The 22,250-nt window shown below is 57.2% G+C and overlaps 9 protein-coding genes across 9 annotated transcripts; 5 read left to right on the top strand and 4 right to left on the bottom strand.

Moving 5' to 3' along the window:
* Positions 1–2,307: 2,307 nt before the first annotated feature.
* Positions 2,308–4,046, top strand: PG997_009013 (uncharacterized protein; the record flags this gene model as incomplete). Its single annotated transcript, XM_066813328.1, has 4 exons — positions 2,308–2,463; positions 2,819–3,303; positions 3,421–3,884; positions 3,913–4,046. The coding sequence occupies 4 exons, from the start codon at positions 2,308–2,310 to the stop codon at positions 4,044–4,046; spliced, it is 1,239 nt and encodes a 412-aa protein (XP_066668670.1).
* A 274-nt stretch (positions 4,047–4,320) lies between these two features.
* Positions 4,321–5,218, top strand: PG997_009012 (uncharacterized protein; the record flags this gene model as incomplete). Its single annotated transcript, XM_066813327.1, has 3 exons — positions 4,321–4,383; positions 4,436–4,672; positions 4,754–5,218. The coding sequence occupies 3 exons, from the start codon at positions 4,321–4,323 to the stop codon at positions 5,216–5,218; spliced, it is 765 nt and encodes a 254-aa protein (XP_066668669.1).
* A 648-nt stretch (positions 5,219–5,866) lies between these two features.
* On the top strand, positions 5,867–6,678 carry PG997_009011 (uncharacterized protein; the record flags this gene model as incomplete). The annotated part of the gene is made up of 2 exons (XM_066813326.1): positions 5,867–6,038; positions 6,134–6,678. The coding sequence occupies 2 exons, from the start codon at positions 5,867–5,869 to the stop codon at positions 6,676–6,678; spliced, it is 717 nt and encodes a 238-aa protein (XP_066668668.1).
* An 880-nt stretch (positions 6,679–7,558) lies between these two features.
* PG997_009010 (Alpha/Beta hydrolase protein) lies at positions 7,559–8,654 on the bottom strand (the record flags this gene model as incomplete). The annotated part of the gene is made up of 2 exons (XM_066813325.1): positions 7,559–7,804; positions 7,848–8,654. 2 exons carry the CDS (start codon positions 8,652–8,654, stop codon positions 7,559–7,561), a joined length of 1,053 nt encoding a protein of 350 aa, XP_066668667.1.
* A 1,092-nt stretch (positions 8,655–9,746) lies between these two features.
* On the bottom strand, positions 9,747–11,926 carry PG997_009009 (uncharacterized protein; the record flags this gene model as incomplete). Its single annotated transcript, XM_066813324.1, has 5 exons — positions 9,747–10,502; positions 10,570–10,910; positions 10,970–11,152; positions 11,243–11,751; positions 11,826–11,926. The coding sequence occupies 5 exons, from the start codon at positions 11,924–11,926 to the stop codon at positions 9,747–9,749; spliced, it is 1,890 nt and encodes a 629-aa protein (XP_066668666.1).
* A 591-nt stretch (positions 11,927–12,517) lies between these two features.
* PG997_009008 (uncharacterized protein) lies at positions 12,518–14,843 on the bottom strand (the record flags this gene model as incomplete). The annotated part of the gene is made up of 10 exons (XM_066813323.1): positions 12,518–12,653; positions 12,734–13,212; positions 13,310–13,485; positions 13,581–13,833; positions 13,937–13,980; positions 14,072–14,282; positions 14,365–14,466; positions 14,547–14,627; positions 14,710–14,779; positions 14,833–14,843. 10 exons carry the CDS (start codon positions 14,841–14,843, stop codon positions 12,518–12,520), a joined length of 1,563 nt encoding a protein of 520 aa, XP_066668665.1.
* A 1,401-nt stretch (positions 14,844–16,244) lies between these two features.
* PG997_009007 (uncharacterized protein) lies at positions 16,245–17,129 on the top strand (the record flags this gene model as incomplete). Its single annotated transcript, XM_066813322.1, has 1 exon — positions 16,245–17,129. One exon carries the CDS (start codon positions 16,245–16,247, stop codon positions 17,127–17,129), a length of 885 nt encoding a protein of 294 aa, XP_066668664.1.
* A 739-nt stretch (positions 17,130–17,868) lies between these two features.
* Positions 17,869–19,569, top strand: PG997_009006 (uncharacterized protein; the record flags this gene model as incomplete). Its single annotated transcript, XM_066813321.1, has 2 exons — positions 17,869–18,234; positions 18,301–19,569. The coding sequence occupies 2 exons, from the start codon at positions 17,869–17,871 to the stop codon at positions 19,567–19,569; spliced, it is 1,635 nt and encodes a 544-aa protein (XP_066668663.1).
* Positions 19,570–19,870: 301 nt separating this feature from the next.
* On the bottom strand, positions 19,871–21,870 carry PG997_009005 (Nitrilotriacetate monooxygenase component A/pristinamycin IIA synthase subunit A; the record flags this gene model as incomplete). Its single annotated transcript, XM_066813320.1, has 7 exons — positions 19,871–20,140; positions 20,233–20,410; positions 20,493–21,050; positions 21,120–21,179; positions 21,323–21,527; positions 21,584–21,724; positions 21,810–21,870. The coding sequence occupies 7 exons, from the start codon at positions 21,868–21,870 to the stop codon at positions 19,871–19,873; spliced, it is 1,473 nt and encodes a 490-aa protein (XP_066668662.1).
* Positions 21,871–22,250: the final 380 nt, after the last annotated feature.

The raw sequence follows: 22,250 nt of genomic DNA, 5'->3' as shown, positions 1-22,250 counted from the left end.
ACGCGGTGGAGCACGTTATTGAGATCCTGGCATCTGCTGCGTCAAAAGAAAAACGAAAAGACTTTGTTGGTTAATTTGCTTGGCTGACCGCCAGCCAGCAGCCAGCAGCCAGCCCTTGGAACCACCGTTGATCGTATCTGCTGCTGCTGCATCCAGCCTGGACTCTCTTCGATCTACATCTGCCCATCGTACCATCCACTCTTCCCCTCCCCAAGAAGAGAAACATCTGAGTCTGTCTTCCTTTTGCCGCCGTCTCAGGGCCAGATGGCCCAGGCATGTTTCGTAGCATAGCCGTCCATTGGGGATCGACCATTGCTACCACTGCTGCCAACGCTACCGTCGCTAATGCCGCAGGCTACTGCACAAGTGCCGCCTCGAACTCAAAACATTGTTTCGACCCTTTAGGTCGTGTTCGATGAGCTGAATACTCCATTGGGTAAAACGTCTTCGGGCCTCTTCCCGCCCGTTGAGCCTAGCAGCAAGCCTACATACGTTAGCAAAGTCGCACCGGGTTCACCCTTGTTACCCATCCTTCTGCGACTCGGGCAACGTGGGATTGGGGATCTCGTTGGAACTGTTTGGGATCCTAGCTCGAGAGGGCGGGGGGAAGGTGCTCCAAGCTCCCAAAAGCCCACTGCAAGAGTACCGATCTGGGCTGTTGAGGGGGCCCTGGCTTGCTGACAGCGGATGGGAGTGGGCTACTGTTTCAGCGTCCCAGAACTTATCACCTTATCGGTCCACCCGGGCAAAGAGCAGAGACCCTGGGCAGTACCTGGGCCCTGTCTAAAGTCGACTCCAAGGTTACACCGGCCAAACGGTCGAGCTATCACATCATCTGTTCAATCTCTGGCCTGACCTGGTTACCGTTGCTTTTGATCTCGCAGTTGAGACTAAACAGATGCACCTACGTCGCGATGCATGCAAGTCGAGGGTTTCACGCCACCCCCCTCGTGTTTGGTTTGCCCACGGGAAAAAAGAAAGTTCCAAATGCAACGGCGCCCGATTGTAGGTTACACGTAGAGTTACTACTTTGCTTCTTCGTGTGCCCCCTCCGGAGCTGCTTCCGGTCCTGTCCAGACCATGCCCTGAAATCACTACGCTCGGCCCCTACTCGACCCGGCAGACGGCAATAAGTCACTGGTTGGGAATGGGGCGGGGGAGGTCGGGGTATCGGCAGAAGTAAAACGAAATAGAAAATAAAAAAGTTGAATGACGAGCTTCCCCAGCTTCAAGTTGTGCGCACACGACAGGTTTGTTTCATTGTCCTGCGTCGGCAACTGCTCGGGAAACTCCCTCACTGACTCGCTCACCACTTCCCTCACGGCTCACGGACAGAAGCAAAGAAAATCCTCTCATGGTCAGGATGCACGTAATCAAATAAAGCAGTTCGTTCGAATTACGCCATGGGAACCACACACCCCAAGGCGGTCAATTGGAGAAACGGGGGTTCCTGTCATCTCTCTAGGGATCCATCACACACACACACACACTCTCTCTCTCTCTCTCTCTCAAACAGAGCCGTCAACTTGACTCAAAAAGCTTGGTGTTAAGACCGCCCCGTTATAGCTTCATGGGTGATTGTTTATGGGCCGCACAGGCAAGGGGGAAGATGCCGTGCGCATTCTTTGCTCCCAGCAATCTGGTTCTCTCCCCTCTCGTCAACCTGCCATCCTTGGGCACACCAAGCAGCAGCAACGCTGCCCTGCGGCAAGTTCTGCCGTGCCATAGGGGAGACACAGAGAGAGCGTGTGTCTGTGTGCATCTGTGTTCTTCCTCATATCTGACAGATCCTTTCAGATGTCTCCACAGGCGGTGCTCCCTTACTGCTTGCAGAGTAGCGGCCGTGATGGGCCTCGTCCCCTGTCCGCCAAGCACACCTTCTTTTGGTGTCTCGCCCTGTTGCGTTCGTAGCTAAGTCCCTCTCTCACTCACTCGGCAGCTAACTCTAGCATTGCATGCATGCTCTTCGTTCCCTTATTAGTAGGACGTGCCGTCCACCACCCAGGACCTGCTTTCTGGGTCTCGAAGAACGTGTGGTTTTGACAACAGATGTGAAGAAGAAGAAGACGAAGAAGACGAAGGCATCTTCTCCCCTCCCCTTCACTGGCCGCACCCCAACGTCCTCCCGGACCCGCGCGCCCTTTTTTCGATTCCGCATGAACCCCCGTGTGGCCAGGTGCCGCCGCCTTATTCCTCCTGCCTTGCCGACTGTTAGATATATGTCCCATCTACGTACTGCGACTTCGACGACGACGACCACAGCACCCGTATAGGCACCAGGAGCCACTTTCATACCAAAACGCCGCCATGACCGCCGCCGCCGCCATTCCCCAGCTTCCGCCGAATGTCGATGACTACCGCCTCATCGACCTGTTCGGCAAGGGCTCCTACGACAACCTGGGCGAACCGAAGCCGTGGTCCAACGACGCGGACACGCTCAAGATCCTGACGATCCTTTTCATGGTACGCATCCATGGCAAGCCGGGATCGACCGAACCGACGGGCTTTGTATAATCCAGGCAACTGACCTTGTTTGTGCACCGTAGGCATTGTCGTGGGCGTTTGTTACTTTCCGGTTGTATATCAGATTACGCACGGTGCGCTCAGCAGGCTGGGATGATTTCTTCGTCTTTCTGTATCTTGTAAGTTCCTCCAAGCTTACGGTTTACATATCTGGGACGGGCTTTTCTCACGACATATACCACACAGATTGCGGGTTCGGTAGGATCCATTTCGTTCATAGTCTGTACGTATCCGTGGCACTCCAACTCCACCCACCGTTACCAGCGACAAAACGAGTCCTCGGACTAACACCCAGCTTCCCACAGCCCTCGACTACGGCGCCGGCCAGCACATGATCCTCCTGACCATGGGCGACCTCAAGACGTTCCTGATCTTGTTCTACCTGATGAACGGCTTCTTCAACCTGGGCTCGGCCTGCATCAAGCTCTCGCTGCTGTTCCAGTACCTGCGCATCTTCCCGCGCGGCACCTGGATCTGGCGCGCCACCGTCTGCGTCGCTGTCGCCGTCGCCATCTGGGGTTTCACCTTTAGCTTCATGGCCTTCTTCCCCTGCTCCCACGGGCCCCAGTTCAACCCGCTCGGCAAGGAGCGCGGCACCACCTGCTGGGCCTACGGCTCCAACGACGCCGACATCTTCACCATGACCTTCAACGCGCACACGGTCATGAACATGATCTTCGACCTCATCATCCTCGTCTTGCCGTTCCAGCTCTACATGAACAAGACCATGACCAACAAGATGCGGCTGGGCCTCCTCGCGCTCTTGTTCATGGGTGCTCTGTAAGTGACCACCCACGCCTCTTCTTTCTTTCTTCTTCTATTTCTAGAAACTTCACATACACGAAGAAACATGGGTTTGGCCCCTACTTCGTTCGGCTGAGCTAACCTCCACCGCAGCGTCAACTTCCTCTCCATCTGGCGCCTCCAGACCATCTTCGAGCACAAGACGGGCTGGTACCCGACCCACGACCCGACGTGGTACGGGCCCATCAGCATCCTGCTCGGCGTCCTCGAGATCAACGTGGCCTCCATCTGCGCCTCGGTCCCCATCTTCTGGCCCGTCGTCGCCCCCTACCTCGGCAGCATCTTTGTCACGCACGAGGTCAGCGTCCAGGTGGTTGAGTACCGCGACCTCGAGAGCCCCGCCTCCGGTGGCCACAACCATCATCCCGGTAGCGGAGGGAACAAGCAGCAGCAGCTGCACCACCAGCGGAGCGATTCCGAGATCCGGCTCAACGCCCTGCCGTTCCCCGCCGACCGGAAGAACGACCATCATCACGGGGGTGGTGGGGAGGAGAGGAAACGGCGAGGATCGTGGCGCCGCCCGTCGTGGGCGCAGACGAGGCCCGCGTCGACCGCTGGTTCGACGAGGAGTTCGCCGGGTACCAGGGCGGCGGGGGCAACACGACGGGTGGCGGCGGCGCGGGGGGCCGCTGCCCAAGGGCCACGCGCGGGTGGGGTCGTCGCAGAGCCGGGTGCGGAGCGACAGCGTGCGGCGGAAGGACAAGTGGTACCAGATATAATACGAATGACTAATTGAGTATATTGTGCCTCGGGGGCTTTATCAAACATGCTGCTGAAAACCCAATCTCGACTATAGTTTTAGCAACTCTCTGTTCTTGGTGGTTGAATACGCCGCACGTAAGCATGAATCTATGGGATGAATTGGCCAATCAGGTGTAACGAGTCGCATTTAAGGTTCCTGGGCTTCGGCAGACGCGACGGAAATGAGGAATTCTGATTGGCCGGGAACGCAAAGAAGCATGTATACTCTCAGGGAGGCCATCTTGGACCACCATGGCCCTCCAAACACTGGTGGATTTCGTCCACGCGGGCTGGCATTCCGACATGTACAAGAGGGTTCTTCTGCTGGCTTTGGATATCGCATCGGCACTTCCGAGAGCATGGTCAGACTAAACACCCGGCGTGCGTCCCGGATATTGCGGGAGTGGACAAGGACAAGGTCTTCAACCCGGCAGAGCCGTACCTGGAAATCCTCGGCGTCAAGGTTGATACCCTGCTGTCCTGGAAATACCACGTCGAACACATTTATGCAAAGGCTAGCAAGACGTTGCGCCAGTTGAAATGCATTTCGGGCTGGACCTGGGGAGGCGAGTCCGAAACAGATGCGTACACTCTACTCTACATTGTCTACATACGCTCTATCATCAGCTACGCCTCGCCCGCTTGGTTCTTTCTCCGAGACTACAAATTGCACTCCCCCAGCTAGCTCCTGGCGCCCTACTTGTGCCACAAGAAGCTGAGCATCACCAAGGCGCTGGCGAAGGAGCTGGACAAGCTTGAATACAAATGTCTCCGCGAGCTATCGTCCTCGTTCAAAGGGACGTGCGCCGACGGTCGTCCCATCGACCAGTCGCTTGCCTTCACCTGCAAGCAGGTCGCCCGGGAAATGACCGGCCTCGGCTTCCGCTGCAACACCATCAACTTCACCACGCTCTACTCCGACGCCTTGCGCGTGACTGCCGCGCGTTGGGAGCATTTCTGGCACTGCGCGAAAATCGTTACTACGGCGACCTTTGGAGCACACTGCTGTAAATTCAAGGACCAACAAAAACTTCAAGTGGCCCAGGCCTGGGTCGATAAAGTCGCCTTGGAATATCCCGACTACGCGCCAGTCTTGCACGCAATGTTAGAGCAACAAGACAACCTCGGCGAATTTCTATACTATAATTAATGGGGCATTACCTCTTCGACTTGCAACCAAGCAATCCTGTACTCCTTCCAGGCCAGTGTGGATACATTGCCAGACCACCCTGATTGGAGCCGGGAGCTCACAGAAGTCCAACACGCAGCTCAGGCTCGGTTTCGGCCATTGTACGATGATTTACAACGGTGGAGAATACCAACTGCCGATGAAATCGACAACTGGGCTGGACTAGTCGTGTCAGATGGTGCGGAGAACGATGTGAGAGAGCTCGAGGTTGGTTATTGGCAATCGCCCCATGTTAGTGTGAGAGGGAACAAGCGGTACACCCAGGGCAGATATCGATTTTCGGCCGCATCTGTCGCTCATTCCTTTCTGACCCGCCTCCCAAAGCCTTTGCGGGCACACTTGAGGAGTCTGCACGTCCATGAAGACCATGCATCGGTCGCAGAGCCCGCGGAGCACGCCCAAGGCCTGGTTTCCTTTTGTCTGGAAAACCCCCTGCTCCGAGTAGTGCGTCGCGTGGATATGTGGCGTACTGTTCTTTTGGACTTGTCAGGTCCATGTTCCAAACAAACCACCGAAGAGTGGTGGATGGAAGAACCAGACGTAGAAAACAATGGCATCTTTTGTCTGGCGTCTTGGATCAGTGAGGCGTTGGTGCTGCCATCTCACGGCATGCCTGAGCAGTCCTATACACTCTTGCTGGATGCCAGTGAGTCACGGGAGCAGTCTACGAGGCTCTTCCAGGACGTGACCCAGAGATTAGCTGCGTGGCAAGATGTATGGGAAAGAGTCGCAAGAGAAAGAGGTATCAAGTCGCTCAAGTATATTAGAGACGCAGATAACTGTAAGTATCCCTGTCGTCCCCCTCGAGGTTTCTTCCCCCGTTACTAAGCTGGATACGTAAATCAGATGTAGCTGAAGGCTTTCCTCAAGCAATAGCCGACATCGCCAACGATGCCTCGCCCATCATCAAAACCACGTTTGATGCAAGCAGAGGATACTACGACGCGGATACGGAATTCGCCAAATATAGCGACCGCGATATCGAGGATGTTCGGTTCATCATGCAGACGGAGCTTTTGGATTCTTTCGATCCGGTGTCACGCGAGGTCACCAGACCGGATCGATGGTCCGCGCCCGAGCCCCTTCTGCCGTCGTACAAAGGGCTACTGGCAGAGACCATCCTGCCAGAATTCTTTCAGGACCAGGATTGGTCGCGAGTCGATGAATACGACTCCGGGGAATCCGAGAGCGAAGACGGCAGCGAAGAGAACGCTGACGATGACGCTGACAACGACGACGAGGAGGAGGCGGCAACTCAGGAACAAGACGACAACGGCCTAGCCCAGGACTTGCAAGTGTCGGCGTCGACAGTCGGGGTCAATTCGGACGGTGGTGCCGCCGATCAGATGCAGCAGCTGAGTGACCAGCTCTCGGCCGACGAGTCTGATGACGAGATGGTGCACTCTGACCACTCCGGCTAGGGCCAGGCCAGGCCAAGCGGGTGTATGGTCCCCCTTCAAGCTCCCGGAGACGCCCTCGGGTTCGGCATGGTCGAGTTCATGGTCGTCCTTCTGCCTGCCGTTGCCTACTGTAGGCTCTGGAAATGGTGCTTGCTTGCTCTCATCTTGGATAGGTAGAGGAGGTTCCCCCATGACCCAACATGTTTGGAAATACATTCCTGGGCGGTGAGATTTGGATAGAGATGTAGCCTAGCGGATGGGTCCTCGACCTCTCTGGATACTCTTGGCATATGCATATGTGTTGCCCCCTCGTTCGTTGGTCCTGCGCCTGCGTATCGTGGCGGTCCCCTTGCCGAGCTCGTCCACCGGGGGACTCCGTGCCATTTTGGGTCGGCCGTGCCCGTGATCTGCCATCATTCGTCGGGAGTGACTTGTTGTCACGGAAAGGAGGATAAAAGACAAATGAATGGAAACCGACATGAGTGTATACCACATATACACCGACCCAGGCGACAGGGTATTTGAAGCATTCGTATACATACAGTACTTGATTCCACATGATGTAGTGAATGCGAGAATCCAGGAAAGATGAAAACTGAAGCAAGTTATAGGGGGCTTTGTGTCAAGAAGTTGTATTGGTACCTAGTGCTTGGTAATACTACTTACTATGCGAAGAACATTGCCAGCTATCCGCGGTGCGACGCCATTCTTTTCTCATCTACTGATCAACCGCCCGAGCTTCTTTCCTAGCCCGGCCTTTGTTGGTGTTACTACCAACGCTACTTACTACTCACCCATACACCACCAACCCCGCCTTCGTCTCTCTTTTTTCTTTCTTTCTTTTATGATCATTTGTCTTCTTCTTCTTCTTCTTCCTCGCTCCTCCCCTCGCGTTCCTCGGCTATTCCAACCGCCATTTGCCAAACCAGTCGACCATTTCGTCCGACGCGTTGAAGGCGGCCCGGGGCCCGCCCTTGTTATCGGCGTTCTCGGCCGTGCTGGGCCAGTCGTGACCGATGTCGTCGCCGGCGTAGACGAGCACGACGCGCGCCGCCTCCTCCTCCTCCTCTCCGTCTTTTCCCGCGCCGCCGCTCCCGCCCCAGGCGCTCCGGACGCCGTGCCGGGAGCCCGGGATGGTCGTGTTCTTCTCGGTGGTAGCAGAAGAAGCGGACGACGAGGGGAAAACCCACTGCCGCGCCCAGTGCCGGATGTCGGGCAGGCAGCTGCCGGTCGCCCGGCGCCACTCCCCCGCGGTACGGGATCGTCTCGTCGGCGCCGCCATGGAAGGCGAGGATGGGCGTCGCGGGCGTTCCCTCCTCCCGCGCGCCGCCGCCGCCGCCGCCGCCGCACGGGATGGCGACGCGGTCCGTCGGCTCGCACTGGGCGCGGCGCGGGGTGTCGAGGATGTAGTACGCGCCGGCGACGGGGGCGAAGGCGGCGAACCGATGGGCCAGGCCCGAGGAGGACGAGGAGTCGCACGCCAGGACCCGGCCGACGAAGCCGCCGCCCTGGGACTTGCCCGTCGCGTAGAGGCGGCGGGTGTCGACGCACAGGCTCGCCTCGAGCGCGGCGAGGACGTCGGCCGTGAAGCCGAGGTCGTCGATGTGGCTTTTGTCGGCGGCGGCGGCGGGGGCGACCTGCCACTCGGTTTTCGTGGGGTCGGACGCGCCCGCGGGGACCAGGGCCTGGAGGTAGACGACGACGTAGCCGTCGCCGTCGCGGTTGCTGCGGGACGGGTCCGTGAGGCCGTCGAGGGCGGCCTGCTTCTCGATGGTGCCGTGGGCGCCGTGGTACGACAGGATCACGGGCGCGCGGCGGGTCGGGTCGTAGCTTTTGGGCAGGTGCACGCGGTACCGCCGGCCCTTGGCCGTGAACTGGTCTTTGCTGAGCTCGCCGGCCGGGAAGGGCAGCGGCCTGCTGCCGGGGCTGCAAGTGGCAGCGGCGGCGGCGGTGCAGGCGGAGAAGAGGAAGACGGCGAGTGCCGTGGAGATGTGCATGGCTGCTGCTGCTGCGGCGGTCTGGCTCTGGGGATGGAGGGCGATAGGCAATTAAGTGGCGAAAAGGGGCCAAAGACGATCGTCTGAAGATGGAAAAGTTACGAGAGAACTCCTTTAATCTTCAAGTTGATTAATGTTTCAATCATGGAAGGGCGGCAGGAGGAGCGGCCTTTTATAAGCCCCTTGAAGCGCAACCTGCTAATGCCTTTTCGATGGGGGCCCGATCTACGGGAAGCCGGCCGGTCTGTCTGTCGACGCACGCGTCAGCACTATTTCCGATTGCAGTGTGGCTTGGAACGGCGATGTTCGCTGCGGACAATTATTCCCGGGCAGTCTACTTCTTACTGGATGCAAGACACCTCGAATGGGGCCAATCGGCTTGCTTCGGTAGGGGAGGGTGCTACCAAAGGCTTATGTAGCTAGCATGATTCGCAGTGTACGCCGTGATTTCTGGGGAAGGGATCAGCAACCAAAAAGGGGATGACAAAACCAAAGGTTGGAGACAAGTGCGCCTAGACACAGTAAGTCAAGCATGGGCATGTGGGTTGCTGACTATGGGAGCCCACTTCAAAAAAATGCCTACGTCAGGTGTGCTGGTGTAGATACTCTCGGAAGTCATGTCGTGAAAATGAAATGAGATGAGGTACAGTAAGGCTGAGCGGCTCTTGGCTGGGAATGTTTACCAGATCAGGATGGACCCGGGATTCTGGGGCCAATAACATACCTATCGAGAGCCCTCGACGCAATATGTACACAACCCCTGTCGCATCCTAAAAATAAACATCATCCCGGCTTGGCTACTGGGTCTTCTTTAGTGGTTCCCGAGATCTGCAGCGCAGGGGCCTGTCGAAAGGTACCGGGCTTGGGGCCGGGCTTGTACTAAACTCCCAAAGAACGAGAAATGGAGCCCGACAAGTACGGCTGGCCAATAGCACCTATCAATCAATGACTTCTTCTACCTATCGTTTTGCTTCGATTGATGTGGCCCACCGCCAATGGGCGTATCCCAATCCCAGAGTCTGCTGCATTGGCATGTCAGGTATGCAATGAGACGTCTCATCCCTCCATCATTCGTGGATTCTAGCCATCGATCTACTTCTTGCTGGCGTCCTCCTTGAGCGACACGATCCGGTTCAGCACAATCTTGTCGTCCGTGCTGTCCGAGTCCACGGCAAAGTACGCAATGCGCATCGCCTGGAACCGCACGCTCTCCGGCCCGCCCTTGCCGTGCCCGCTCTCCCCCGCCGCCTCGGGCCACGGCGCCCGCGCCTTGACCTCGTCGAACCCGGACTCGATCAGCCCCTTGTACACCACCTCGCTCTCGGGGTTGATGTCCTTGAGGAACCCGCCCTCCACGTCCTCGGGCTTCTCCGACTTGAACAGCGAGTTGTGGATTCGCGCCTCCACCTCCCGCGAGCCCGACGGCACCCACTGGATGTAGCTGATGCGCTTCTCTCCCTTCTTGGCCTTCTTGGCCCCGCCAGCCTCCTCCGGCTCCTCCTTGACAATCTCGGCCCGGATCTCCGTCACCTTGCCCGTGCTCTCGTCCTTGCTGTACGACACGGCCTTGATCGCGTAGGGCGCCTTGAACAGACCCACCACCTTGCCAGGCGCCAGGCGGAGGTAGTCGGGGCTGTCGACCTCGCGGAAATCGGACCGGTCAATGTACACGGTCGGCGTGAACTTGAGCTTGTGCGAGCCCATGGATGCATCCTTGCTGTGGAAGGGCACGTCGATCTCGACCTCCTCGGCTCCTTCAATAACCACCGGGATCGGGTCCAGCACCATCATGAGACGAGGTGTTGTCCGTTCGAGATAGCGTCGGATCGTCTGGTCGAACCGTACCACCTGGATCACGGACGGCGCTGTGGTGACTCCCAGCTCGTTTACGAACTCCAAGATGGCTCCGGGGAACACCTCTTCTCTTGATGGCGATCAGTGTGTACAGTCGAGGATCATCCCAGGCGCGCACGTAGCCCTCGTCCACCAGCTGCATGATCTTGCGCTTGGAGAGAACCGTGCCGGTGATGTTCAGACGGCCGTACTCGCGCTGCATCGGCTGGAACTCGACCAGCTGCTTGTTCAGCCACTCGTAGCTCACACGGCTCATGACGAACTCCGTCGTACACAGGGAATGGGTGATGCCCTCGAAGCTATCGCAGAGGCAGTGCGTGAAGTCGTAGGTCGGGTATATCCTCCACTGGGAGCCGGTCCGGTGATGGGGCTTGTCGAGCACTCGGTAGGCAGCAAGATCCCCTGGGCCATTCGTGTTAGCAAACTCAAGGTGCTGCTGGTCATGGGCATATTGGACGTACACATCTGCGGGTTTCCGTCGGTAATATCCTGCTTCATGCGCAAGAAGGCTTCCCTGGGCTTGTATTTGCCGTCGCGCATGCCCCGGAACTCCTCGAGGTTGGTCTCGACACTTTGCTCGGCGTGCGCGCATCGGAATCGCTCGCCGTGGCTTTCGCCTCCGCGCTGGGCCTTGATCTCATCATCTGGGGGGATCACAGAAACGTGTTAGCGGGCGGGGGCGACCATTTCCCCCATTTTCAAGTTATTGATTGCTCTTGTTTGAGCGTACGTACCATTGCAGTGGCAAACGTATGCGCTGCCAATCTCAATCAGCTTCTCGGCGAGATCGTAGAGCCTCTGGAAGTTGTCGCTGGAGTAGGTGATCTTGACGGGGCTGAAGCCGAGCCAGCGGACCATGTCCTCGATGGCCTTGAAGTAGACCTCCTCCTCCTTCTCGGGGTTGGTGTCGTCGTAGCGCAGGTAGCACTTGCCGCCGTGGAACTTGGCAAAGCCGAAGTTGACGGCAATGGCCTTGGCGTGGCCGATGTGCAGGAAGCCGTTGGGCTCGGGCGGGAAGCGGGTGACGACGTCCTTGTCGGGGCGCTCCTTGTAGACCTCGTCGAGGAAGCCCTGCTTGAACATGGTCTCCGGGTCGATGGCGGCGTCGTCCTTCTTGTCGGCGGCGGCGGGGGGCTTGGGGGCCTTGTTGACAGGCTTCGGGGCGCGGCGCTCTTGGCGGCTTTGGACTTGGCCTTGGTGTCGCGCTTCTTGGCGTCGCCCTTGGACAGCTTCTCGCCCGTCTCTTTCAGGATGTAGCGCTCCTCGCCGGCGGCGTTCTTGTAGATGCGGATGTCGGCGTAGGCCATGTCCTTGTACTTGTCGCCGGTGGCCTCGTCGGTGGCCCAGTCCGCCTCGTCATCCTTGGGCTTCTTGTTGAGGTCCATCTTGGCCGTCTTGTCGGCGACTGCGTCCGCCATGGTTGTCGGTCGGTCGAAGGAGGGAGGGAATGAAGGAAAGAAAGGAAAGGAATGAAAGAGCGCAAGATTTGCTCGTTGGACTGTGGCGATTCCGACCAAAGATGAAAGGGCAAAATAGCAGTTCCAATTGATTGAAAGCTCGCTTTCGAGAACTGTTTTGGGTCGGGGCTGCAATGAGTCAACCCCCCCCAATTCCAGAGCTTTGGCAGGCGGATGGAGGGGCAACCCTTCTTCAACTGTTCAATCAGCGAGGGGCAGAACAGCCAGTCAGCTCCACAGATAACAGATAGGCCCTCAGCCACCCACTGATAAGCGATAAGCAAACCATGGCGGTGCTGTCGCTGTCGCTGTCGCTGTCGCTGTCACCGTCACCAACCTTTTTCAACGACATCCTAGGCTGTCTCCCCCACGTGGCTGGATGCAACGAGGGAACACTCGGCAGGTTTCCCCTCAGTCGATGCTACTTTTGTTTCGTTGTCATTGTTTCTTGCGTCTTCTTCGGCGTGTGCAATCTGTTGAACAGGACTACATGAATAGATCTAAAAGGGCCATGATAAATACTGGCTTCCCCATGGGCTAACCCTTTTCTACTCAGTTCCGCAGACCTCCAAAGTGGGCCAAGCGGCGCTCCGTGTTGGACCGACTGTTGACAAAGTCCGGGCTGTTCAGCGTCAACTCAATCCCTCCCGATACAACGTTATCCACGGCCTCGACGCCTTGCATGAAGCTGTATCATTAAAAGTGTCAGCACATAACTGAGCGGGGAACACTATATCAGTTTGACCAAGAATGTGTAGATATCCGTACCTGTGATCCTGATTCCCGACCTCGTACTTCCACCCGCCGAACCGTCCCCGCGACAGGATCCCCTTATCCCGTAGATGCGGCAGCGCCTCGGCCAGGGCCCCGTCGCGCTCGACGCTGGGGGTCGGGTAGCCGTGCTCGAAGCGGCGCACATACGAACTGACGATCTCGTCCCCCGGCGCGAGCAGCTCGGTCGCGACGAGGCCCCGGAGGCAGTCGGCCAGGAGCGTCTCGTGCCGGACGGGCTTGTACGCCGACTCGGACACCTCGAGCATGACGGACCAGTACGGGCCGGGCTTTTTCCCCGCCTTTCCGTCTGTCGCCGGCTTCTCCCCGTTGGCCAGCTGCTGGGTCGCGAGCTCGACGTCGGGGCCGGGCTGGTTGTTCGGGGAGTAGTTGGAGAAGATGGTGGCGCGGTAGAAGGGGCAGTTGTCCTCGACAAAATACAGCTGCGGCCGGCCGGCTTTGGTCAGAAACAGAGTCTCGTCACAGCTATAATCAGAGATAATAAATTGAAACAGGGGAGGGGAAAAAGGAAGGCAGAGTTAAGTTGAGAGAAGCAAATTGCAAATAACGTACCCAGCATTTATCGCCGATACGTTCGGGGCGCTCTCCACGGATGCCGACACCCACCACGTTGGTGGACGAGTAGAACAAGGGCTTGCACATCTGCTGCAGCTTGGTATCCCCCATAGCCTCGGCGAGCTGATCCAGAGCCATGGTCGAGATGAGTGAGCCGTACTTCACCACCGTGCCTACACGCAAACATCAGTTCACTCTGAAGCCAATCACAGCCCAGTAAACAAAAAGCCCAGCCAGCCAGGTAGGAAGAATCGTCATCACTACTAACCGTCTTTCAAATGCACCTTTCTCCCCTCGGCGTCGACCCTGGCGACCGTGCCCCTCTCGCCGCCGAAGCGCGTCCTCCCGGCTTCGAGTGTCCCAGCCAGGGCGGTCCAGATGCCGCCGGTGCCGCCGTGCGCCGGGAACCGGAAGGTGGAATTGGGGCCCCAGCCGCCGGCCACCTTGCCGAGCACGGCGTTGCGGACCAGCAGCTTCACGTTGGGGGCCGCGACGCGCTCGCCTACCCAGGTGGCGTTCATCTGTGGCACGCAAAAAATGCATGAGTCAGAAACATAGGCTGGCTTATTTCTTATTCTTTCCGAGTAATAGGACGAGGCGGCGGGGAGTGCCAGACAAACATACCTTGGTGGTCGGCACAGCCCACACTTTGAAGTTGTACGGGCGCACTGTGGGGTGGGATTGGATTAGTAAAGCAGACTCATCCCCAGAAAAGCTCAGCTCAGAAAGGAAAAAAAGAAAAAGAAAAAGGAATCTCACTAAAGATCTCGTTCAGGCGGTTCCCGACGTTCCGGATGTTCCACTCATCAAAATTGCGAGGCTTGTCGGCAGCAGCGCGGACGCGCGCCTCGAGGGCGGCGTCGACGAGGTCCTCGAGGCACCGGGCGCGCTCCTCGGGGTCCAGCACGGCGATGTTGTTCTGGAAGGGGTAGGGCACCCAGCCGCCCTGGAAGCGGACGTACGAGACCCGCTGGAGGCAAATACAAAGGCGTGTGAGTATATACGCATGACGGTGCGGGATAATGGACAATGGTGGTTTGGCTAAGACGTACCTGGTGCGTGTACCAGTCGCTCTCTTGGGGCAGGGCTTCGTTGATGCAGTCGTCGAAGTACTTGTAGTGCGAGAAGATGACGTGGCCGCCGACATCGTAGAGCTGTAGACACGGTGACATTGGTTCAGCAAATAAACCGCGCCAGCTCGGCCTGCGAGATGCCAGAGGAGGGGTTCACTCACAAATCCCTCCGGAGTTACATCCGTGGATGCGAGGCCTCCGGGTGTCTCGTTGGAATCGACGATAAGCCACGACGCCAAGTTCTAGAAGGGTTTGAAAACAATGTGGTCAGGAACATCAAAAACAATCTTCGCAGGATGTTCTGGAAGGCAAGTGCTGGCTCACTGTTTGCTGTAGGCGCTTTGCGGCGCCCAAGCCCGTGGGCCCGGCCCCGATGACTAGGACGTCGACGTTGCTGTCGGGGTTGGTCAGTCACGGGGGTTAAGTTTGCAAAGGCATTGCACTCACATCTCCGACATTGGTTTCGTCTTGAGTATCCCGGGAAATGTGTTGAGTAAACTTATTGCGTTCGGATTTTAGGAGGGAAGAACAAGCAGGATTACAATCTGGGCAGAGTTTCGAAAAAGATGCACTGTCGATATGTACTTTCCACTTTGGCGCTGACGCAACAGGTTGACGCAATGTGGTCAATTCAGGGGAAATGAGTTCATTTCGGTTCGGATTGGGTGGTGGTGTTGCACCGGCGGTGATGGGCCGTCCCATCAGCAGCCCGCGGTACAAGCTACAAGCATGCGCCGAAGATGTGGTGCACAAGGGGTACTGCTCATGGCCCAGACGGTGATTGGGCGAGCAGGCGTGCTTATCTCGAGAGTAGCACGAATAGAAGCCGTGGTGTTACATTTGGCCTCCTGGCCAGGTACCCATTCCGGCAATCAAGTGCTCCAGTAACAAGCTCGACGTGGCAGGGGCACATCTGGATTCTGCAATGGTTATCGGGGGTTGCATGGCGTAGAGCTACTGCGCCGCTGAAGTGCGTGCCCCGGGGTTTCAGGGCCAAGGGCCAAGGGGCAGCTTGAGAGCTTCAGTACGAATGGGCGCCAGATCCGGCAAAGCGTGGGGTGGTGCTTACGCGTCTGTAATGCGCGACACTTTTTATTTGTCCGCTCCGTATAGCGGAGCTGGATCATTTTTGCAGTTGTGTTTTGCCTGCCTGTAATCTTGGGCAAGCATAAGGCGAGTGGCGTAGTTCTTCCTATCTTGCAATCAAAGCAACATGAGACCGGAAACCGTTCGTCAAAGCCCAGCCTCGCTTTACAGGCACCAACAGTTAACACAATCTACGTGAGGTGCCGGCGTGGTCTAATTGCGACGGGTACTGAAGTCCAAGGCCTAGACGGTCCTGCATTAGTGGCTCTTCCGACGGGGGAGATCCAACTTGGTTGCTGACGAACTCGGAGGATCTTGTCCCCCGGAAGCAGCTTGGAGTCTTTCCGAACAAGCCTTTCGAATCTGCGGCTTTTCGGATGTCCTGCAAAGAAGTTATTTCATGAACAGGACAAAGACGACACGGCGGTAGACGGCAGAATGGTATTGTTCGAGGTCCTTTGACTCGGAAGGACGGAGGTGTCGATAAGGCGAATGCTCTTTATTCTTCTAATCTTAGGGAACAAGTGCGTTGTCTCGTCGTGGCATTCAGCACTTCGTATACCTCATTGATAACAAGACAAGCCGGTGTATGTCAAGAAAAGCAAATATTAACCAGAAGTGAGGAATTGATAAATACCCCAGGCAAAGCCGTGCCTGATAGATGCCTGCTCCATATCAGATCTATTAACATCATCTCTGCCTCGGCCGCATTCTCATCGTAGTCGACTCGAAAGAAAGTCAATACTTATCAATCGCTCATCATCCTCGTCATCATGGAAAACCATTTCGGAGAGACCTACGACACATCGTACCCCTCTATGGAGGATATGATGGACATCGTGGCAGATGATCTCACGGGCCTGACCACCAGCTCCGACGAGGAGCAACTGAACGAGCCCGACGTGCACCAAGGTATGGACCTCGTCATGGAGGACTACTCCACCATGTGTTCTGACATTGACTTCCAGCAGCTAGAGGCGGAAATGACTAACGATAGCCAACAGCTCTCGTATTACGTCCCAGATGAGTGTTATCCCATGCCGGATCTCATGACCACCAGAACCGAAGAAGACGAATTCACTATGCAGTTTGCACAGCAACATCTTCCCACCGCCGAGGAGTACACGGGTGGCGATTTGAGCCATCTCGTCCTCAACGCCGACATCCTGCACCAGGAGGCCGTGCTCCGGGATTTCCTGTCACAGCAGCCCATCAACGACTCCACCACCCCGCCGCCGACCCCCACAGCCGCAGGAGCCGACGGCCCGCGCATCCCGGACCTCGGGCTCATCCGGCAAAACTACGTTCTCATGGTCCACGAGCTGCTGGACAAGATCGACGCGGTGCCCGTCACGGCCCCGGAACGCGAGATCATGATCTCCGAGGCCGAGTTTCTGCAAGGGCGGATCACGCAACTTGGTGCCAACAATGCTCGTCTGCAGCAGCGCTATCTCGAGTCCGGCATTGGCCTTGGCCTGCCTACTGCTGCTGCCGCCGCCGCTCCCGTGGTCGGTGGCGGCGAGGGGGAGTGGATGGACCCCGCGGCGCCTTATACCTCCGCTGCCTTCTTCCCAGTGCCGGTGGACGGTCTTGCAAAGGAGGCGACCGCGGATAGACGAGACTCGGCCCAGGACACTATCTATGTGTCGTATCCTTAGAGTGGTTTAGATTGAGCGGGCTTGGGCAGTATGACACGTAGCCGCCGGCAATGCTCGCGATCAGCTAGTGACTGGGAATTTAGGAGTCAAGGACTGGAGACGACGGTGGTCCGACGAAATGTAACATAGTTGATATGGAAATACCTGTGCCAATACGAATAACAAAGGCGAAGCAAAGTAGCTTTGTATTGGCTATTTGATTGCAACCCGATTCCCATGTGCATGCCCATAGTAATTCTACTGGTTATTCAAGTATTCTCATGAAACAGCTGGTCTAGAGCGCCAATGACTGAATCCAGATTGAGTACTCATATCTTACCACCTGCAGCGATACATGTAGTCTTGATTGCGGACGAAGACCAGGCCCCGGGGTTGATCACGTGTGCCAGATGCTTTGTGCCTGGCAACAAGGTAAGCTCATACAAAGTTGACTGTTCAACCTAAGACATCTAATTACTGAAACAGGCTTCTAAGGTTCCATGCAAAACAAAGGTGTCTCTTATTTCCCCTTTTTAGTGCCAGAATCATCTCGTAGTGACGTCAGGATTCGCTAGCTCAGACTCCGACCATCACTCAACCCTCAACGTCGGAGCTACTCTCATTGGGCAGTGATTGTAACGGCTGCCTAATTGCAAAACACATACCGACCTATACTCAAACGTGGAAACTGACAATATCTTAACCAGTACCAAAGCGAATTGTTCTCCAACTCCTGCCAACACACGGTTACCTACCCAACATGGAAGACGAATCATCAGTGGGCCCAGGAGGCAACAGCGGTAATAACGACAATCTTCCAAGTCGGGGTGTAAAGCGCGAGGGCCAGGACTTACTATCACCAACCTCACGCGGCAAAATCGCGAAACATACGTTCTCAACCAGCCCCAGACAAACACGCCCGGCTCCCTTCGGCATGACCTACCCCAACGGCGGACTCCGCATCACACGGACCCCCGGAAGACGGCGCACCAAGAACTGCGTCGGCCTGGGCGACATCATCGACAAGGACCACCTAGTCTCCGCCTGCATCTTCGCGTTTTACATTGCGGACGAAGAGCTATTCCAACATCTCCCGATCTCTAGGAGATCAGCCGACCCCGTACCCGTAACCTACCTCCCTACCCGCCCCCCTTGAAAAGACAAAAGCGTGAAATGCTCACGTGTTACACAGATTTACATCGGCCGGGACGCAAACAATGACCCCTTCCTACAGAGCGCAGCCATCCGCGCCGGCATTCCACTAACCGAGGGGAAGCTCACAAAGAAGTCTCTGGACACTCTGCGCCCCCACCTCGCCGACCAGCACAAGACGCACTCGCACTCGGGCGGCGGCCAGAACCTCCACGCCTTCTACGCCTGGTCCCCGGGCTCCGCGCACTCCAAAATCCTGCTGCTCGTCTACCCGGCGTTCCTGCGCATCGTCATCACGTCCTGCAACATGATGGACGCCGACACCGTGCTCGGCGACAACCACTGGTACATTCACGACGTACCGCGGCGGCGCGACGAACGGGCCAGTCGGCCGCCCGCGGGATTTGAGGGGACTTTGCTAACGCATATGGAGGCGCTCCGGACGCCGCCGGCGTTCCTTGACTCGGTCCGGGGGTGGTACGACTACTCCTCCGTCAAGGTGTATCTCGTGACCTCGCACCCGGGCACGTTTTCCGGGCCCCTCAAAGCGGAGCAGCATGGCTTGCTCCGGCTCCGGAAGATCGTCCGACACCTCGGCCTGAATCTCGGAAGAGATAAGCCCGACGACGACGACGACGACGACAACGAACAGGTCCGGCTCGAGGTTTGCACGGCCAGCGTCGGCAGCATCTCGGCCCGATGGCTGAGTGCGTTTTACAAGTGCGCGCTCGGCCGACAAGACATACGGGTTCCCGAGGAAGAAGAGAACAACGAGGTGGTTCCGGATATCAAGCTGTTTTATCCTTCGGTGGACGATGTTCGGAGCGCTTCGGCGGATTCTCAAGATGCGGCCAGCAATATCGGATGCCACTTACGACCTTGGAACACAGCGCCCCAGGCCGTCAAGAGGATCTTCCATCATTACCATAGCAGAGACATCGGGCGGTTGTTCCACCAAAAGCTCATTATGGCTTACAATCCAGATCAACCCCATGCCCCGCCGCACTACATCTACGTCGGCTCCGCCAACCTGTCGCAGTCGGCCTGGGGCTCCGTGGCTGAGGACAAGACAAAGAAAGGCAACGAGGCGACGTGCCACACCAAGCTGGCCGGGGTATTCAACTTCGAGTGCGGCGTCGTCATACCGGGCCGTCTCATTTCGGACCTACTGGAGCCGGGCACCGAGTCCTGGGAGGATGGGGTCGTACCCTACGACCGGGCGGCGGCGCCGTATGACCTGAAGAGGGACAAGCCGTGGAATGACCCGCGGTGGGTCAAGGGTTACAGTCACGATTACGAAGCGCTGTGAGGGAATTGTGGCAGCGGCCACTGGATATGACCGCTGCAATACCGCCACCTGGTACCCGAATGATTCCTTTGCTCTAAGTACGGCGTCCCGAATCGAGCACAATGATGATGGGTCGGTGTGACTCGAGGTGGACTTCCTTACAGTATCTGGGCGTGGTCTTGGAAACAGGCGACCAATGGTGGTTCATGGACACGACACCCTAGCAAGATCGAGGTGGTGAATGAATTCCGGCTGATCACGAGTAGAAGATAGCTTCCACAACCTAGGTGGCATAAATCACTCTTGTTCCCAATAGAACAAGCTATCTTGATATGTAATGCCACACACGATTCCGGACACGGACATTCACTGGGGCACGGGATGATCCTCGGCCGAAACCCCCAGCCTGCCACCTGAACTTTGCAGACACATGATCAGGAGGTGACCGCTTCAGCCCCGGTTCGCGGTAAAGGTTCTCCCTGTACGTACCGCTGGGAACGGCGTAATCGTCCCAGAAAAGGCCTCTTCGGCGCAGCTCCGGCAGGAGAAGCTCGATGATATCCTTGAAGGATTGGGGGAATAGCGCGTACGCCTGATCATCAAGAACAAAATTGTGTGTTTGTTAGTCGCGGAATCTCTCCAGTCGGTCTAAATAATTTGTCGGGGAGTCGGCTTTTGGCTTACAAAGTTGAACCCATCGACATCGGCCTCATCCACCCACGTCTGAAGCCCGTCGGCCACTTGCGACGGCGTCCCGACGAGGACGGGTCCATTGCCGCCGATGCTGACGTGGTCGGCAATCGTGTGCTTGGTCCACTTTTTGGTGCCGGGCGAGAACTTTGCGTAACCGGTGACCGTGGATCTAACATATACGATAGCAAAAGGTAAGTCAAAGACTGTAAGAGAATAACGGTGGTGGTCGATCGATCGACCGAACCACTTACCGGACGGCATTGCTCTCCACCTCCCTCAGCTCCTCCTCGTCGCCGTACCGGCTAAGATCGATCCCCGTCCACCCCCCAAACAGCGCCAGCGCGCCATCGTGCGACGCGTACTTGCGGTACTCGGCCAGCTTCTGCTGCGCCTCCGCCTCGGTAGTTCCGAGTATGGGGGTGACGAGCGCCAGGACCTTGATCGCGGCCCCGTCGCGGCCGAACTGGGCCGCGGCCGCCTGGCGGATCTCGGCGATGCTGCCCGCGCACACGACGGGCGCGTGCGCCGACACGAAGACGGCCTCGGCGTGCTGCGCGGCGAACTGCTTGCCCGACTTGGACGTGCCGGCCTGCAGGATCAGCGGCGTGCGCTGCGGGCTCGGCTGGCAGAGGTGCGGGCCGGGAACCGTGAAAAAGAGGCCCGCGTGGTCGATGCGGCGGACCAGCTTCGGGTCCGTGTACACCCCCGCGGGCCGCGTCGCGCTGGACGGCGTCGTCGCGCCAGGAGGACTCGAAGAGCTTGTACATGACGCGCATGTACTCCTCGGCTTGGGCGTAGCGGTCGTCGTGCTTCAAAACACATGCCTGTCAGCCACGGAAGCTCTTCGGCGGAATAACTCTCAGTTCCGGTTTACTTACCTGTGGCTGTTCTGTGCGTCCCATGTTCCTGGCTGCTGAATCCAAGTAGCTGGTGACAACCTGGAACTTGGTCATTCAAATGTTCGCCACAGGGCTTCAAATTAAAACATCTCGTGACCTACGTTCCATCCGAGTCTAAGCCGCGTTAGTTAGTGTCCATATCCACCAATATCTTCTCCATGATTGAAAACGCAATCACCTACCTTCCTCCACTCAAGTGATCCGCCGTCGATAACCGCCTGGCCAGGTGGTAAGGCTGCTCATACGTCGTGGAAACCGTGACACCAAACCCGATGCTCTTGGTCACCGCAGCCATGGCGGAAACGGCAGCGAGGGGCTCGTTGACGGGCCACTGCGCGCCGGAGGTGATGGCGGCGTCCAGAGAGCCTTGGTAGACATCGTAACCACCTGTGATAAAAGTTCAGCGTCGATCCCTCGAGCGAGAGACAACGGGTTCTTCTCACCCAAGACATCGGCAATAAATATGCCATGAAATTTGGCCTCCTCGAGCAGCTTGGCGAGCTCAACCCAGTGGCTGATCTCGTTGAAGCGCCAAGACTGGTCGTCCGGATGGCGCCACAGACCCGGGGACTGATGGCCGCTGCCTGGAAGAAGGGATTAAGAGTATCAGCGTTGGGCCAGTATGCATAGAGCTCGTCGAGTGATAGGAGACAAAACCGAGGCGCTTACACATCTCGACAAAGGCATTGAGCACGAGGCTCTTCTTGCCCGGTTCGGCGAAAGACGTCATTGTCAGTACGGGTTAGGCTGTTACTTCTCGCTTGCTGAAGAGATGCAATTATTGTAGTCTCGTACATCACTACGAGCTAGGCAGCATCCTATATGTAGGAGCGTCCGGCAAATCGATTGGGTGTTCGGCAGAACGGCCTGCGATAAGCGGAGTGGAGTCGCGGGGGTTTGGAGGTGATGGCGCAATACCACCCGCGGGATTGCACAACCACCTATGGCATTCGTTCCACGTTGGAATTTGTTGGGGTTACCTCAAGAATGTACCTACACCTGCAAATTACGTTGGATGTTCCATTTGCGGAGCCATGTACGCGGCCGTCCGTCCGTTGCGGACTCTCTGTGTCTTTCTACTTCCCGCCCTCGCAAGGATATAAATGCTGG

This window comes from Apiospora hydei (assembly GCF_038363865.1).
Source record: "Apiospora hydei strain CBS 114990 chromosome Unknown utg000006l_segment0_segment0, whole genome shotgun sequence".
Lineage (NCBI taxonomy): Eukaryota > Fungi > Ascomycota > Sordariomycetes > Amphisphaeriales > Apiosporaceae > Apiospora > Apiospora hydei.
Note: the sequence above shows the minus strand (reverse complement) of the source record. Positions and strands in the feature narration are given on the sequence as shown.